General features: G+C 44.9%; 1 protein-coding gene across 1 annotated transcript in view; it reads left to right on the top strand.

Moving 5' to 3' along the window:
• REEP3 (receptor accessory protein 3) overlaps window positions 1-18,613 on the top strand; it is an 80,900-nt gene that overhangs the window by 39,567 nt on the left and 22,720 nt on the right. Inside the window, exons 3-5 of the mRNA XM_049790623.1 lie at window positions 10,777-10,853; window positions 14,200-14,320; window positions 14,470-14,583. Of these exons, the coding sequence (XP_049646580.1) occupies window positions 10,777-10,853; window positions 14,200-14,320; window positions 14,470-14,583 (312 nt within the window). The remainder of the gene's footprint in view (window positions 1-10,776; window positions 10,854-14,199; window positions 14,321-14,469; window positions 14,584-18,613) is intronic.

The following is an 18,613-nucleotide window of genomic DNA, read 5'->3' as shown; positions in this document are numbered from 1 at the left end:
GGGGGACCATATGGGACGCCAGGGGATCGAACCACGGTCCATCCTAGGTCAGCTTGTGCAAGAAAAACGCCCAACTGCTTGCGCCACCACTCCAGCCCCTGGTTTGATCTTAACCCCTTAGAGGCTTCCTTCCCCATGAGACGGGATAGAGGCTGGAAGAGAAAGAGGCTGGAGACTGTCCCCCGGACTTCCTCCCTTTCTCCAGAAACTCCTGGCTGTGACTGTGCGTCTGAGATTCCATTTTCCTCTCAGTGACCCTGTCCGGATGCCAGGAAACCGTTCCCGCTCCTCCTTCCTTCGCGTCCAAGGGCAGTGCCAGTTTCTGCAGTTGCTACCCGCTTATTCAAGGGTGTGCCAGCTAACTTGGCTTTCCTGAACCCAGTCCACAACTTTATAAATAGTCCCTATTGTAAGTTTTTCTCAAAAAGATTTTTTGATCTTGACTCCATACAGGGAGCTAAGGGTCTAATGCAGCAGAACAGCCGGGCATGTATTTTTTTTTTATCTCAGCAATTTTCCATTTTTCTTTCCAGTAAAATGTTAAGCCCTTGAGGAGAGCTGCCGTCAGTCACTCCTCTAATCCCACAAACGCCAAGTAGGCGGGAGGGAGGTCCTTCAGTGGTATCAGCTTGTATTCTGTCCAGTGAGGTCTGCCGAGTCTCTAAGAATTGCCTAAGTCATGCTTGTTGTGTAGTAATATGCATGTGTTAAAACCCTGTGTCTCAGCACTTTTTTGTTTTGTTTTGTTTTGTTTTCGGGCCACACCCGGTGGCCCTCAGGGGTTCCTCCTGGCTCTGTGCTCAGAAACCACTCCCGGCAGGTGCAGGGGACCCTATAAGAGGCGGGACTCGAACCACCATCCATCCTGGATGGGCTGCTTGCAAGGCAAATGCCCTACCACTGTGCTATCTCTCCGGCCCTTGTCTTAGCACTTTTTAATTTTCACTTTGCTGGATAATTCAGTTCTCTTTCTCTTGTTGGCTTATTTTTAATTTGATTGATTGATTGATTGGTTTTGGGGCCGCACCCAGCAGTGCTCAGGGGTTCCTCCTGGCTCTATGCTCAGAAATGGCTCCTGGCAGGCTCGAAGGACTATGTGGGATGCCGGGATTCGAACCACCAACCTTCTGCATTCAAGACAAACAACTTAACCTTCATGCTATCTCTCCGGCCCCTCTCAGTGATACTTGATGGCGCTGGGGGCTACCAGAACCAGAAAGGTGGCGGTCAGGGGACTACGCCATGTTGGGTTTTCCAACTAGACCTTCAGCATGCTCGACGAGCACTCCCACCCTTCATCTCCCAGACCCACGAATGAAACATTTAGCTCTAAAGATAATACCAGCAACCTTTACTTTTTTCTGAAAAAATAAAATGTGGATCATTCCAGTTCCCAAGTAGCTTCTGGCTTGGACGCGCACGACGCTTGCACGACGCTTTCCGGGGAGTAGAAAGTGAGAAGGGTCCACCAGGTGGGACCCAGGGTTCACTCCTGGCTCTGTGCTCAGGGGGCCAGATGAGGTGCCAGGACTGCATTCCGGATCAGCCCCAAGCCAAGAATCTTGCCCCCTGTCAGTGTCTCTCCAGTTCCCTTGAATAACTGTTACTTAGTTGATTTGGTTATGGATATTCTGGAGGGGGTTGTTCTTGTTGTTTTGGGCCACACTCAGCAGCACTCAGGGGTTAGTCCTGGCTCTGCACCCAGAAATCGCTCCTGGCAGGCTCGGGGGACCATATGGGATGCCGGGGATCAAACCTGGGTTTATCCCGGGTCAACTGTGTGCAAGGCATCTGTCCTGCCTCTGTGCTATCGCTCTGGCCCTGATTATGGGTATTCTGGGGATTAGCAGTAAGATGGATTTTCTTACCCTATTTTTGATATTAGTGTTATATTTTATTATCAGTGTTTTCATGACTCTGAAGAATATTTTATCAAGCAAACAAGAATACTTTATCCTGTGTATGTTTTTAATTTATACCACAATTTCTCAACTTCTTTCTGTTACTCCCTTTAGGCAAAACCTTAAACCGTAGGCACGGTGGGCTTGAAAAATAGTTTTAATAAAAACTTTTTGCTGAGTAGTCATTTGGTATAAAATGCCAACTCAGTAGAAATGGAAAACAATATCTTCTCAAGGTCAGCTTGCTGGCTCCTAAGAATAACACCCTCTCATTGAATGCATATTTAACTGTGCCTGACTTCGACCTTCTGTAAGCTCTGTGTTTCTGAGGAGGACAAAAGAATCCATATGTTGAAGAAACATTAAACATGTTTAATCCATACGCTTAAGAAAGCAAATTGTCAGAGAAATTTTCCATTCAAGATAAAACTATGAAATACTAAAACTATGAAATAATTGCCATCAATGCCCTATGAATTTTCTAGGAATATCTTATTGAATGGATAGGGTTTTTTTTTGTTGTTCTTTGTTTGTTCTGTTTTGTTTTTTGGGTCACACCTGGCAGCGTTCAGGGGTTCCTCCTGACTCTATGCTCAGAAATCTCCTGGCAGGCTCTGGGGACCATATGGGATGCCGGGATTCGAACCACCGCCCTCCTGCATGCAAGGCAAACGCCTTACATCCCATGCTATGTCTCCGGCCCCTTGTTGTTGTTTTTAACTAAAAGAGCATGGCCTCCTTTTTCTTCTTTTTGGACATTATTGATATTCTCACAACCTAAAATATTTCTAGGAAGCAACTTAGTTGACGATGAATTTGATTAACTTTTTTTTTTTTTTTTTTTTTTTTTGGTTTTTGGGCCACACCCAGTAACGCTCAGGGGTTACTCCTGGCTATGTGCTCAGAAGTTGCTCCTGGCTTGGGGGACCATATGGGACACCGGGGGATCGAACCGCGGTCCGTCCAAGGTTAGCGCAGGCAAGGCAGGCACCTTACCTTTAGCGCCACCACCCGGCCCTAATTTGATTAACTTTTGAACACTGAAAAAGCGCTCGATTTCAGCGAGGATCTTTCCAAACGGATGATGTGTGGGGCCAGCTCTGCCACACTTGAGAACTAGTCAGTTAAAATCTTATCTGCCAGGTCCCCCTTCACTGAAAGGTAAAAGCCAAGACTATGTGTCGTATCACCCCCCCACGATGATGATCGCAAAATAGTGAAAATTAAAGGCATTGGCTTAGATCCTTTTACCTTTCTGCAAACGTCCTTCACTTTCTGAGAGTGAAACCATCTCGCTGAAGCAGCCGCTTCACTGGGAAAGAAGGTGGTCGGATTGCCACTGAAATGGAGGAAAGAAGCAGGAAATCCCAGAGATCTGACAGGATTGGCCTGTCGAACGCTGCCTCCTCCTTCTCCAAGGTACACTAGACTGTGAGCGGTCAGCCACTTCCAGCTTTGTAACCCGGTGAACTTTATTTTAGGCCACAATAAAAGGAAAGGAATGTGGTTCTGCTCTGCCCAGAGAGCACTTGGGTTTCTTGAGTCTTCTCGAGAATCCCAAGGTGGGGCCGGAGAGATAGCATGGAGGTAGGGCGTTTGCCTTGCCTGCAGAAGGACGGTGGTTCGAATCCCTCCCGGCATCCCATATGGTCCCCCGAGCCTGCCAGGAGCGATTTCTGAGCGTAGAGCCAGGAGGAACCCCTGAGCGCTGCCGGGTGTGACTAAAAACAACAAACAAACAAACAAACAAACAAAAATCCCATGGTGTATTAGAATGAGAGGTCCACAACAGATGAGTGACTAAAGAAACTGTGGTACATCGACACAAAGGAATATTCTGCAGCCGTCAGGAGAGATGAAGTCATGAAATTTTCTTATACCTGGATGTACATGGAACCTAGTATGCTGAGTGAAATAAGTCAGAAGGAGAGAGATAGATGCAGAATAGTCTCACTCACCTATGGGTTTTAAGAAAAATTAAGTACATTATTCTGATAATGCCCAGAGACAATAGAGATGAGGGCTGGAAGGACCGGCTCACAATGTGAAGCTCACCACAAAGTATAACACACATAGATAGATAGATAGATAGATAGATAGATAGATAGATAGATAGATAGATAGATAGATAGATAGATAGATAGAGATAGAGAGATAGAGAGATCGATGATAGATAGATAGAGATAGATAGATAGAGATAGATCAATGATAGATAGAGATAGATAGATGATAGATATAGATAGATAGATAGATAGATAGATAGATAGATAGATAGATAGATAGATACACACTCTAGAAATGATTTCACAGTTTTTTCCAGTGAAGACTTCAAAACAACATGAGCACTTCCAGTGCTCCATCGAGCTCCATAAATATACATTTTTCTGTTCACTGTCTTTATTTTTCCCCATTTCATTTGAGGGTCAGAGGGATAATAATATTGTTAGTCCCGTCGAAAGGTAAAAAGTACTAAATTGATGTTTGGATTGGGAAAGTGTAAGTAAATCAAGTCATCTGAATACACCATAATCCTGCAAAAAATAACAAAAACAAAACAGATTTTTAAAAAAGAAAAGGAGGCCGGGAGGAAAGAATTCTGAACCCTGAGGGAGGAAAAAAATCTTCATCCCGGGACACATGCTTGCAAGTGGCAGCTGTGAGGTATTTCAGAGAACTCCTGGAAGTGACGAGCCGAGGGAGAACATTTGGTCTTTCTTTTTTAAATTCGCGATGATCCTGCAAATCAGTTTCTGCCTTTCCAATGTAGGTCACAGGCCGGGTCTTTAACTCGGGATTTTTTTTTTTCTCCTACAAATAAATAAATCGACTCTTTTCATATTTCATAAAACGTCGACTCTGAGGGTTTTGTTTTTTTCCTCTCTGTTTTTTAATTGATTTATTCACATAAATTCAAAAAGCTAAAAGATACTTGAGAAATTGCAGCCTATTCGTAGGACAAGCAGAGACAAAAATCCTCCTCCCTCAAACATAGAATTTTCATCTAAATGACCAACCCAAGCAGCAAAATAGGCCCTGGAAAGAAAAAAAAAGGGTGGGGGGAGCCCGTGGCAGGAGCTGAGCTCTGGGGAGCCACAGCCACAGATCTAGCTAAGAGCGAGCAGGGATGACTATAAATAGAGCCCCAGAACGCCTCCCCCAGATCCCCGGGGAGGTGCGGGAGGGAGCTGACTCAGAGAGGCAGAACAGAAAGGCCATTGTGGGGAGCAGCAGGCCTCTGGGAGGGAGGACTGGCAGTACAGATGAGCTGCAGGCAGCTGGCCAGGCTGAAAGGGAAGCCCAGTCCCTCTGCCGCTGGGCCTGCCCCTGGCCAACCCAAGGGGCGGTTTCCTGCCCCTGCCCCTGCCTGCCTGTGTGTTCCTGGGACGGACACTTAACCTGGAGGTCAGCGGTGGGGGGGCCAGTGGGGACAGGAATGAGCCTCCAGGCTGCTTCAGTTCATCCTCAACCAGGCAGGGCTGTGTGCGGGCCTGTGCTAAGTAGTGGGTGAGCCCAAAATTCTGAATTCAATTAAGGGGGGGGGGGCATTAAAAAAATGGTCCATGACAACCATAGATGTTTTTTAACTTTATTGATGGATTGATTGGTTGTTGGGTCACACCCAGTGGTGCTCAGGGGTTACTCCTGGCTCTGCACTCAGAAGTCACCCCTGGCAGGCAGGCTGGGGGACTATATGGGATGCCCGGAACGCCCCCGCCCCCCTGTGCTATGTCTTGGCCCCAACACCCTTCGATTTTTGATGTTCACCTCTTGACTAATATTCAGCCCACCCACAACTGTTAGCCTGGCCACAAGGTCAAGTTCACAGCTCATGGATTATTCATTGTGTGTGTGTGTGTGTGTGTGTGTGTGTGTGTGAGAGAGAGAGAGAGAGAGAGAGAGAGAGGAGAGAGAGAGAGAGAGAGACAGACAGACAGTCAGAGACAGAGAGAGAGAGAGAGAGAGAGAGAGAGAGAGAGAGAGAGAGAGAGAGAGAGAGAGAGAGAGAGAGAGAGAGAGAGAGAGAGAGAGAGAGAGAGAGAGAGAGTTAGCTAGCAGAGCCTGGAGCAAAATCTAAGGATTAAGGATTGTTAATCTGAAAATTATCCCTCTGGGGAACACCCAGATTGAGGAGCCAGCCTAAAGGGGAGGGAGGAGGTTCGAGGTTTGCTGCCCGCCCTCTCCCCCTGCCATCTCCCTGGGAAGCTGGAATTCAAGGGTCCCCCCAACAGTTCTGCCCTCCTCCTCCTCCACTGCCTGCCTGGGCTTCCCTGCCTCTCCCCCCCCCCCCCCCCAGTCCTCCACAGGCCCCAAAAGTGTCATTAGCTGAAGCAGCAACCACCACAAGATGCTGGGCTTGCACCCTGAAACAGGCACTACAGATCTGACCCAAATTCTGCAAAGTCTCTCTCGGAAGGAACAATAGCTCATTAGCAATACTAACAAGATTGGGAGGAGAAAGGGAATTTGCAGGCAAATAGGAGGAATTTTGCAGGAAAGAAAAACAAAAACCTGGGGGCAGAGGGGAGTTCCGGTGTGCTGGGACTGAGCAGCCTGCTGCAAGTTCGCAACAGCTGTTAAACTGTCTGTTGGCATCAAATTTAAATCACCGTATTTTTTGTACCATAAGACGCACCCCTTTTCCCCGCCCCAAAAGATGGGGGGAAATGTCTTATGGAGCAAATGCCTCCTGGAGCTGAAGGCTGGGTGCAGGGCACTTACATATATAAACAAAAAGTATTTTTTAAATGTTTTTTTTTATTTTCTGATGTAACAAGAAAACGTTAGTTAAATGTGTTTAGCCAGCTGTTGACCGTCGTACTGTAAATATACTTCAGCCTTGCAGGCTGGTTGTTCTCAGCCACCATCTCCTGATGACATCTTGCTTTGCATTCATTAAATATTTTTGTACACCATTTGCTTTAGAATATTTCTTCTTGTTTTCCTCGTCTAAAAGCTACGTACGTGCGCCTTATGGTCAGGTGCGTCTTATAGAGTGAAAAATATGGTAAGTCTGAAAAGTAATGGACAGACACTATGAAATTAATAAGGACAGGGGCCTGAGAGATAGCATGGAGGTGCGGCGTTTGCCTTGCGTGCAGAAGGTCAGTGGTTCGAATCCCGGCATCCCATAGGGTTCCCCGAGCGTGCCAGGGGCAATTTCTGAGCGTAGAGCCAGGAGGAACCCCTGAGCACTGCCGGTGTGACCCGAAAACCAAAAAAGAAAAAGAGAGAGAGAGAGAGAGAGAGAGAGAGAGAAAGAGAAAGAAATGAATAAGGACAAAGAAACTATTAAAACTTTCAAACAAGTCCTCACTTAAAATATATGTATCTCAAAAATTTAAGAATTTAATTTTAAGATAGCACAATGGTAGGGCCTTTGCCTTGCATGCGGCCAACCCAGGAGGGACCCGATTCGATATCCAGCATCCCAGTGGTCCCAGACCCTGCCAGGGGTGATTTCTGAGTGCAGAGCCAGAAGTAACCCCTGAGCACATGGGGTGTGGCCTGGGAACCAGTCAATAAATAAATAAAATTTAAAGAAATGAATTTAAGATTATAGTGAAGGTCAGAGAGATAGTACAGTGGATAGGGCACTTCCCTTGCACTCAGCGGACCCAGATTTTATCCCCAGCATGTATGGTCGGTCCCCTAAGTCCATCAGGAGTATAGATTTCTGAACGTAGAGCCAGGAGCACAACTGAGTGTGGCCCAAAAGACAAACAAGCAAACAAACAAAATTACAGTAGAGGGACTTAAAAGTAAACTAGAAAAAACAGCCAGGAAGGAAACCAGGTTGGTACAGCAGCAGAGTTTTGCCGGGTATGTGAGAGAGAGGCCCTGGTCCGATTCCAAAATAGCAATGAAGACAGTCAAATAGAGTCGGTGAATGGGAAAATGTAGGCGTGGGATACGCACAGTCACTGTACAATTTCTACATATATAAATTGCCCATATTTTTCCAACACCCCATTGGGATGAGAGCAGGGAGGTAGTGGTTATTCTTGGCCTCACATTCAGCAGCTCCTCACACTTTCTTACTCTTAGAATATAATTGGTTAATAACAATAATTCCAAAGTTAGCTTGAATTCCTATGCCAACTAAATCAGCAGACATTTTATCTGTCTCCCTCCTTTCTTTCCTTTTTTTTTTCTTGTTTTGTTTTGTTTTGGGGCCACACCCAGTGGTGCTTAGGGGTTCCTCCTGGCTCCCTGCTCAGAAATCGCTTCTGGCAGGCTCGGGGCAACATATGGGATGCTGGGAATCGAACCCGGATCCATCCCAGGTCGGCTGCATGCAAGGCAAATGCTCTGCCGCTGTGCTATCTCTCCGGCCCCCTCATTTCTTTCCTTATAAAAGAAATGTTTTCTGTCGTGTACTGTTGTAGGGAATAAATGGATTAAGGTATATACTACTTAGTTTCTACCCTATAGCGTAATTTTGAATATTGGCTATTACTATAATATTGAGCAGAAGAGCAGAGATTGTTTTTTTAATTTAATACATAAATATGTTTTAAATTTTATTTTATTATGATGGGTTAGGTAGCATGTTACGGTAATGTGAACATTTATAGTCTTCTAATAATGATCTCATGCTTCCTTTGACCTTCCACCAATGACCGTTTATTCCATCTCAGCATCCCACACACACACACCCATTCAGTAATCTCAGTTTTACAATTCTAGGTCGAGGTTTTGTCCTTTTATACCCTAGCCATTCTGGTGTTATATTTCCTTACACACCACAGGTGAGTGAGGTCATCCGATATTTGTCCTTCTTCCTCTGATTATTTTCCTTAACATGATAGATATGTCTTCCATTACCGTCCATTTTGCAGCAAACTGGATGTCTCCTCATATCTTATAGCTGCATAGTATTTTACTGTGTGTATGTATCCTGCAACTTTTCTCCCTCCCTTTTTTTAAGAAGGTAGGGTTCTTTTAGTTTGTTTCTGTTTTTGTTTTTCGGTCACATCCAGCAGCACTCAGGGGTTCCTCCTGGCTCTACGCTCAGCAATCACTCCTGGCAGGCTTGGGGTACCATATGGGATGCCGGGATTCGAACCACCGTCCTTCTGCATACAAGGCAAACACCTTACCTCCATCTATCTCTCTGGCCCTGAGGTGGGGGTCTTTTGAACCATCCCTGGCAGGGCCAAGGGGTATTCCTACTCTGTCAGGAGTCAATCCTGGTAGTGTTCAGAGAACCTTGTGGGACCAAAGGGAGTACCACGGTCAGCTGTGTGCAAGGCAAGCCCTGTACTATATCTATCACCCTGGCCCCGGGGCCATGTTGTTCTTTGTCCATTCATCTGTCTTTGGACATTTGCTTTATGCTCATGTCCCATAACCAAGCACTGCAGTCAACTTGGATAATGATATATCTTTTAATATTAGTTTTTTCCAGGGCTAAATGCCAAGGACTGAGCTCACTGGGTCAGAGAAAAGGTATTTTTACTTTTTTTTTTAAGAAATTTTCGTGCTGTTTTCCATAAAAATCTGAACTAGAGGGTGTTTCCACCAAGAGAACTTGAAGGTTCTGGTTTTTTTGTTTCCATGTTTATTTGGTTTGGTTTGGGGACCACACCTGGCCATGTTCCGGGGTCACTCCAGGCTCTGCACTCAGGACACTCCTGGCGGTGCTCGGGGGACCATATGGGATGCTGGGGATTGGACCTGTGTCAGCTGCGTGCGAGGCAAACACCGTCCCTGCTGTGCTGTCACTCTGGCCCCAAAGGTTCATTTTGGACCATATCTTTGTCGATTCGGGTTATTTCCAGTCCTTTTTGCTATATGTCATTCTCATCGGTATAAGATTTCACCCTGTCTTTCTGATTTGGATTTTCCTAGTAAATCCATAACTTTTTCTTATGCCGACCAGCTAGCTGAATGTCCTCTTCAGGGAAGTATCCGCTCATCTCCTCTTCTCATTTTTGACTGACTTATTAGTACTGTATTTTTCGTACCAAAAAATGCACTTTTGGGGGGTGTTTGTACAAAAAATACAGTGCTTATTTCTGGATTAGATTCCCAGCATCCTAAAAGAAACATGCATCATATTGTAAAATATGTTCATATTCCTAAATTACAGATATAAACCATATATCCATATGGTTTTGGGGTCACACTCAGAGAGGCGCAGGGACAGCTCTTGGAAAACACACGCTCAGCCATTGGAGCTATTTTCCCAGCTCGTGTTCCAGCATTATTCACTGTACTGTCCTCTGCGTCTAAGACAAATGCCTTACATCCATGCTATCTCTTCGGCCCCACCAGTATTATTCTCCTCTTTTGGTTTTTGGTTCACACCCAGCAGCGCTCAGGGGTTCCTCCTGGCTCTATGCTCAGAAATCGCTCCTGGCAGGCACGGGGGACCATATGGGATGCCGGGATTTGAACCACCGTCCTTCTGCGTCTAAGGCAAACGCCCTACCTCCATGCTATGTCTTCGGCCCCACCAGTATTATTCTTAATTGGACCTTGAGGGTTGTTATAGTTTATTTTGCTTTTGTAAGATACGTGAGACAGTCATTCTAAGGAACTCAGGCATGAACTCCTCTGAGAACTAAATCTTGATCCTCTGCATTCGATGCACCTTACTGTTGTGTCTAGAAACATATATAATGGCTCAGAGTTCAAATTAATTGTGGTCTAGGGGCCAGAGAGATAGCACAGTGGTACATGTGGCCAATCTGGGACAGACCCAGATTGATTCCCAGCGTCCCCTAGGATCCCCTGAACCTGCCAGGAGCGATTTCTGAGTGCAGAGCCAGGAGTAACTCCTGAGCACCACCAGGTTGGCCTAAAAACAAATAACAATAATAATAGTAATTAGTAGTGGGTTTTAATTCCAACTGATTTTTATTATCTGCAGGTTCGGTGGATGATGTACTGGATTGTTTTTGCTCTCTACACCGTGGTCGAAACAATAACAGATCAAACAGTTGCCTGGTAAGTTCTTATTAAGAAAGAGCCAGACTTGCTATCGAATATCCTGAGCCTTTACCCAATTCTGGCTCTGAACCGCGTGGCTTTGATCAAATAACCTAATTAACAATCTTAAAGAATGAGGGAAGTAGAAGGCCTGCCTCGAATAGGGGCAGGTGTGGGGGAAGTGGAGGGGGCACTGGTGGTGGGAATGTTGCACTGGGGAAAGGGGGGCGTTCTGTTTACGACTGAAACCCAACTATAATCACGTTTGTAATCACAGCGCTTAAATAAAGATTTATATTAAGAAAAAAAAATAGCCTAATTAGTCAGTGCCTCATTTTCTTCTGCTAATTTTCCCCAGAAGAACGTTACTAACCTTACAATTTTTCTCAAATCAAAACAGCTCAGATTGGGCCAGTGAAGGTGGGGCCACTTGCCTTGCACACAGCAGACCTAGATGTGACCTCCGGCACCCCAGATAGTCCCTGCAGCCCTACCAGGAGTGATCTTTGAGCCCCGAGCCGGGCATAAGCACCTCTGGGTGTGGTTCAAAAACAAATAAAAAACACTCCATCCTTCTCCTCGTGTTCCAGTCCCCATGTCCCTCCCCTCCTCTTGCCTTGGAATATCAGAGCCTTTCTTTTTTGTTTGTTTGTTTGTTTGTTTGTTTTTGGGCCACACCCGGTGGTGCTCAGGGGTTACTCCTGGCTGTCTGCTCAGAAATAGCTCCTGGCAGGCACGGGGGACCCTATGGGACACCGGGATTCGAACCAACCACCTTTGGTCCTGGATCGACTGCTTGCAGGGCAAACACTGCTGTGCTATCTCTCCGGGCCGGAATATCAGAGCCTTTCTATCCTTATAGCTCTCACCTCTAAGTGTTCAGACAGGTAACAACAACAAACTTGTATGACCCACCCCCTTGCTGCTTTCCTCAAAATTTAAAGAGCGTTTTCAACCTCAAGGTCTACCATTTTACAGGTATATTCTTCCTTAGGGCCTTTTTCTTATACAGAAACATTTTTATATTCGATTCCCCTTTCTCTTCCTTCTTTTATCCCAAACCTTATTCATTAACTTGTTATATTTTTGGCGTAGTTTGTACTTTGGGGATAATTTGTTTATTCCTTTAGTTTTGTGTTTTTGGGGATTTTTGTTTGTTTGTTTTATTTGGGTTTGGGGCCTCACCCTGCAGTGCTCAGGGGTTACTCCTGGCTCTATGCTCAGAAATCTCTCCTGGCAAGCTTGGGAGACTATATGGGATGCCCGGAACCAAACTCAAACTCAAATCAGTCCCAGGTCAGCGCATGCAAGGCAAATGCCCTACCACTATACTATCGCTCCAGGCCCTTGTTTGTGTTTTTAAGCAAAAGAACTTGGGGGGGGGGGGGAAGAGAGAGAGAGAGAGAGGAGTTAAGGCATTTGCTTTGCATGTAGCTGCTCTGGTTCAATTCATAACACCATGGGGCCTCTGAGCGGCCGCTAGTAGGAGCCCTCAAGCACAGAGCTAGGAAAAGGCTCCCATATCTGCTGGGTTTCACCCCCTAACAATATGTTTTAATTGTGACTATATCACATAAGAATTGCTATTATTCAAGAGTGAATCATGGGGAAATAAATGACCGTGAACGAAGCGAGTTAAGAAACTCCAACAGTGGGGCCGGGTAGGTGGCGCTGGAAGTAAGGTGTCTGCCTTGCAAGCGCTAGCCAAGGAAGGACCGCGGTTCGATCCCCCGGCGTCCCATATGGTCCCCCCCAAGCCAGGGGCGATTTCTGAGCACATAGCCAGGAGTAACCCCTGAGCGTCAAACGGGTGTGGCCCAAAAAACCAAAAAAGAAAAAAAAAAAGAAACTCCAACAGTGACATTGGCAGAAACCCGGAGCCTGGATCCAGGCTTTCCTCTGTGCTCTGTCCCCGTCTGTCTGTCTCCCGAGAGGCCCATATTTCTTCACTTACTCTGTGGCTTTGTACTTCCTAGAACAAACACCATGTTCGTCCTCACGATGAAGTGAATTCACAGGAATTCTTGCTGTTGGCAATAAACCTCTTCAAAGCACATTAGGGTAGAAAAACATTTGGGGTGTTTATTTGATTTTGGGCCACACTCGGCGACGCTCAAGGATTTTTCTTGGCCTGGGTCAGCCACATACAAGTCAAGCACTCTTATCTGCTGTCATATCTCTCCAGTCCCCCAAATATTTACTTCTTGTTCATATATAAAGGCAACTTTTTTTTCGGGGATGGGAGGGACCCAACATTGCTTCTGGCTTAATTGCTCTTGGCTCTGTGTTCAAGGATCATGCCTGATGGATGAGACAGGGACCATATGAGGTGCCTGGCATGATGTTGGAATTATGTCCAGAGAAACTATTATTGTAGGGGCTGGAGCGGTGGCGCAAGTGGTAGGGCGTTTGCCTTGCATACGCTGATCTAGGATGGACCGCGGTTTAGTCCCCTGACATCCCATATGGTCCCCCAAGCCAGGAGCGATTTCTGAGCACAGAGCCAGAAGTAACCCCTGGGTGTGGCAAAAAAACCAGAAGGAAGGAAGGAAGGGAGGGAGGGAGGGAGGGATAGAGAGAGAGAGAGAGAGAGAGAGAGAGAGAGAGAGAAAGAAAGAAAGAAAGAAAGAAAGAAAGAAAGAAAGAAAGAAAGAAAGAAAGAAAGAAAGAAAGAAAGAAAGAAAGAGAGAGAGAAAGAAAGAGAGAAAGAAAGAAAGGCAGAAAGAAAGGAAGAAAGAGAAAGAAAAAGAAGAGAGAAAGAGAGCAAGAAAGAAAGAAGAAAGTAAGAAAGAAAGAAAGAGAAAGAAAAAGAAGAGAGAAAGAGCAAGAGAGAAAGAGAAAGAAAGAAAAAGAAGAGAGAAAGAAAGAGGGAGGGAGGAGAGAGGAAGGAAGGAAGGGAGAGAAAGAAAGGGAGGGAGGGAGAGAGGAAGGAAGGGAGGGAGGGAGGGATAGAAAGAAAGGGAGAGAAAGAAAGAAAAGAAGAGAGAGAGAAAGAAAGAAAGAAAGAAAGAAAGAAAGAAAGAAAGAAAGAAAGAAAGAAAGAAAGAAAGAAAGAAAGAAAGAAAGAAAGAAAGAAAGAAAGAAAAAGAAGAGAGAAAGAGCAAGAAAGAAAGAAAGAGAGAAAGAGGGAGGGAGGGAGAGAGGAAGGAAGGAAGGGAGGGAGAGAAAGAAAGAAAGAAAGGGAGGGAGGGAGAGAGGAAGGAAGGAAGGAAAGAAGGATGGGAGGATGGAAGGAAGGAAGAAGAAAGAAAGAAACCATTATTGTAAACCCAAAAATAAAAAGGGGAAACATGATTTGAGATTTCTTCATTATGTGCAGTTGATTTTCACCAGTTTTGTCTTCTGTTCTTGTTTTTCTTGGTAGGTTCCCTCTATACTATGAACTTAAAATCGCTTTCGTCATATGGCTGCTCTCCCCCTACACCAAAGGAGCAAGTTTAATGTACAGAAAATTTCTTCATCCTCTTCTTTCTTCGAAGGAAAGGGTAAGATCTCTAAAATTCTTCCTATCAATCATCTGCCAAAATGCACCTAATTGCATGCTTTCTGCTGAAAACTGAACGAACCGAATGGGAGGGGAGTTCTCACTTGAGTTGGAGACACTACTTTTCAAGATTAAAAATTGTTTTCTCAGGAGATTGATGATTATATCGTGCAAGCCAAAGAACGAGGCTATGAAACCATGGTCAACTTCGGACGGCAAGGCTTAAACTTGGCTGCGACGGCTGCTGTCACTGCAGCAGTGAAGGTAATTTTTGGTTTAATATCACCTTAAGTGCATGGGGAAAAGGGAGGTGAATATTTATTTCAAATTACTAAAAAAAAAAAGTTAATAACTCGTTTTCTGTTTATTTTTGTATATGAAAAAAGAAAATATTTTTTGTTAGTTTTTTGTTTTGGTTTTTGGGCCACACCAGGTGACGCTCAGGGTTTCCTCCTGACTCTGTGCTGGGGGGGGGGGGGGCGCTCAGGGGACCCTATGGGACACCTGGGGATCGAATTCTGGTCCGTTCTAGGTTAGCACGGGTAAGGCAAACGCCCTACCGCTTGCGCCACTGCTCTGGCCCCAGAAAATATTTTTGTTGTTGTTGTTGTTTTTGGTTTTGGTTTTGGTTTTTGGGCCACACCCAGCGGTGCTCAGAGGTTACTCCTGGCTGTCTGCTCAGAAATAGCTCCTGGCAGGCACGGGGGACCATATAGGACACCGGGATCCGAACCAACCACCTTTGGTCCTGGATTGGCTGCTTGCAAGGCAAATGCCGCTGTGCTATTTCTCCGGGCCCAGAAAAGATTATTTTTAAAGACACTTAAATATGTTTTTAAATTCTTCTTAAGACCTTTGACCACAAATGTCAGCTAGTTAATATATAAAATGTATCTGAAACTATAATATTTATCTTGCTCTTTCTGCTTTATGGCTTAAATAGTTATATAAGTTGCATTCAATTAAGATGACCATTCTTTATTTCTCTCTTTGGTGTCCTGTCTCTCTGTGTGTGTATGTGTGTCTGCTTTTTCTCTTTTCTCTTTCTCTCATTTTATGGCATTATCTTGGTAGGATTTTTGGCAAACTTCCGCTCCTTTGCTCCAACCAATATGAGGTAATGGACCGTTCAAAATAAGGCATGAAAACATTTTCTGTTCTTAAAACGTGAGACTTAGCCCCCCATTACTAATATCATGTGTGATGCCTTGGAAGCCAAGTAATCAAGTGAATGCCTCTGTGAACATTTGCATATGGCTTTGGATTTTTTGCATGTAGTAATTATTGTGGTTTATTTGTAAATTTATAGTCATTATTGTGCTGTATTTATGCCAGAGCATTAAGCATTGAAGTCGGTGTATCATAGTCAGATATATGGAAAGAAAACAAACGTCGGATTCAGAAAGGACTGTGTGACTTTTCAAGTAACTACGGGCAATTTAGTTATCTACTGTGTCCTTTGATCGCTTCATGTAAATGGGCATAATATGTGAAGGCAGCTAGAAAAGCACAGAACATCGTGATCCGCTAGGCATGAATATCATCTGCCCCTCTGTCTTTGTTCAAGAAAACTTTGGGGGCCCAGAGAGGTAGCACAGCGGCATTTGCCTTGCAAGCAGTCAATCCAGGACCAAAGGTGGTTGGTTCAAATCCCGGTGCCCTATAGGGTCCCCCGTGCCTGCCAGGAGCTATTTCTGAGCAGACAGCCAGGAGGAACCCCTGAGCACCGCTGGGTGTGACCCAAAAACAAAAACAAAAAACAAAAAACAAAAAAAAACTTTGGGTTTGTGGAGTAGTGAAGGAATTTAAAATGTCTGATGGTATTCTCAGAATGAGTCTTAATTTCTTAGAATAATCTTTGGCACAAGTATCATGATTCAAAGAACCAATAAGATTTTTAGGGGCTGGGGCCTGAGAGACAGCATGGAGATAAAGCATTTGCCTTGCATGCAGAAGGACAGTGGTTCGAATCCCGGCATCCCATATGGTCCCCCAAGCCTGCCAGGCGCGATTTCTAAGCATAGAGCCAGGAGGAACCCTCAGTGCTGCCGGGTGTGACCCAACCCCCCGAAAAAAAAATAATAATAAATTTAAAAAAAAGATTTTTAGGGGCTGGAGAGATAGCACAGTGGTAGGGCGTTTGCCTTGCACATGGCCGACCTGCGAGGGACCCAGTTTGATTCCTGGCATCCCGTTTGGGCCCCCAGCCTGCCAGGGGAGATTTCTGAGTGAAGAGCCAGGAGTGACCCCTGAGTGCTGCTGGGTGTGGCTCAAAAACCAATCAATCAATCAGTCAATAAAGTTTAAAAAAAAGACTTAAAGTTAAATTTTATACTAGAAATATTATTTTAAAGAATAAGGAGAAACTTATTAACTACATAGCGTTGTGCATGTAAGACAACTATATTACTAATATGGTTTGCTTACTGTTAGATATAAAATGCTAAATAGGCAGCTAGAAAGATAATTCAGGGGCTGAGACACAAACCTTCCTGCAACTGGCATGATTTGATCCCCAACACTGCCAGACGTGATCCCTTAGTATAAAGCCTGGGGTAGCTCCTGAACCCGACTGGGTGCTGACTTTTTTCCCACCCCCTTCTCCCCTCAAAACTAAAATAGCCATACACAAAAATGAATTGGTTCATTTAAGGTTTATTTTACCATTTTAGAGGTTTATTTGCTTTGTTTTGTTTTGTTTTGGGACCACACCCAGTGGCACTCAGGGGTTCGTCCTGACTGTACTACGCTCAAAAATCACTCCTGGCAGCTCAGGGGACCATATGGGATGCCAGGTCTGACTGTGTGCAAGCCAAATGCCCTACCACTGCGCTATCTCCCTGGCCCTCATTTTTTTTTAAATTTTCTGCATTCAAAAAAAAGTAGACAAAATAATGCTCCTGCACATTCTTTTTTAGCAGTCTCTATGTTCTCTGCCAAGATAGAAAATAATCCAGTTTAAAAAAAAAAAAAAAAAAAAAAGCCCAAGGGAATCCAGGAAAAAGAACATTCATTCCAGAAAGAAAATCCTCCCAAAGAATCATGACATAGCAAGTTCCAGAGGGCAAGCTGTCAAAGTTGGATGTTACGGGTGAAAGATGCCAGAAGCATCTCTGGGAACCGTTCCTAGACAAGAATGGCTAATAAGCTTACTAGGGATGTAGAGGGGTGACCCCTAAACCAATCATTCCTGTGCTGTTACGAGAACTCACTGGCTGATCACAGATCTGGGGTACATACACATTGGATCTGAAACACCACAGGGAAAAAAACGTCCTGGAGGCAAGATGAGGAGGGAGAGGGTAAGACATCTGAGGAAATGAATGACAAGAAAGAGACGGGGATGTCATTGTTAATTCTAGGAAGAAATGAAAGTTTTATTAGAAAGGAGACATAATGGCATATATGACTTCACAATGAATATCATAGATTGTAAGACTGATTGAACAACTGTGATTTTTTTTTCCCTTTATAAATGACTTCAGGGGCCGGAGAGATAGCATGGAGGTAAGGTGTTTGCCTTGCATGCAGAAGGTCAGTGGTTTGAATCCCAGCATCCCATATGGTCCCCTGAGCCTGCCAGGAGCGATTTCTGAGCATTGAGCCAGGAGTAACCCCTGAGCATTTCCAGGTGTGACCCAAAAAAAAAAAAAAAAAAAAAAAAGATTTCAAGTCGTCATCTAGAAAAGTACAGAAAAGGGACCAGAGAGATAACATGGAGGTAAGGCATCTGCCTTGCATGCAGAAGGACAGTGGTTTGAATCCTGGCATCCCATGTGGTCCCCTGAGCCTGCCAGGAGCGATTTCTATGGGTAGAGCCAGGAGGAACCCCTGAGTACTGCTGGGTGTGACCCTTAAAAAAAAAAAAAAAAGAACCAAGAGGTGGTGCTGGTATTAGGAAAAGTGGAAAAGAAGAAGGCCTAGTAGATAAGATCTTGTACTTTCTTTTTTTTTTTTGGTTTTTGGGCCACACCCAGCGGTGCTCAGGGGTTACTCCTGGCTGTCTGCTCAGAAATAGCTCCTGGCAGGCACGGGGGGACCCTATGGGACACCGGGATTCGAACCAACCACCTTTGGTCCTGGATCGGCTGCTTGCAAGGCAAACGCCGCTGTACTATCTCTCCGGCCCCCCAGATCTTTTACTTTCTATTACAAAATTTAGCATTATTTGACTTTATAAATGAAGTGCGTGCTTTTGTATTTCTCCAAGGAGAAGACGCTTTCTGGACTTCTCATCTTTTTTATTTAATTTAATTTTATTTATTTTTGGATTTTGGGCTGCACCCTGTAATGC

The sequence above is a fragment of the Suncus etruscus genome, chromosome 17 (genome assembly GCF_024139225.1).
Source record: "Suncus etruscus isolate mSunEtr1 chromosome 17, mSunEtr1.pri.cur, whole genome shotgun sequence".
In the NCBI taxonomy this organism is placed as follows: Eukaryota; Metazoa; Chordata; class Mammalia; order Eulipotyphla; family Soricidae; genus Suncus; species Suncus etruscus.
This window is presented reverse-complemented; position numbering and strand designations above follow the sequence as displayed.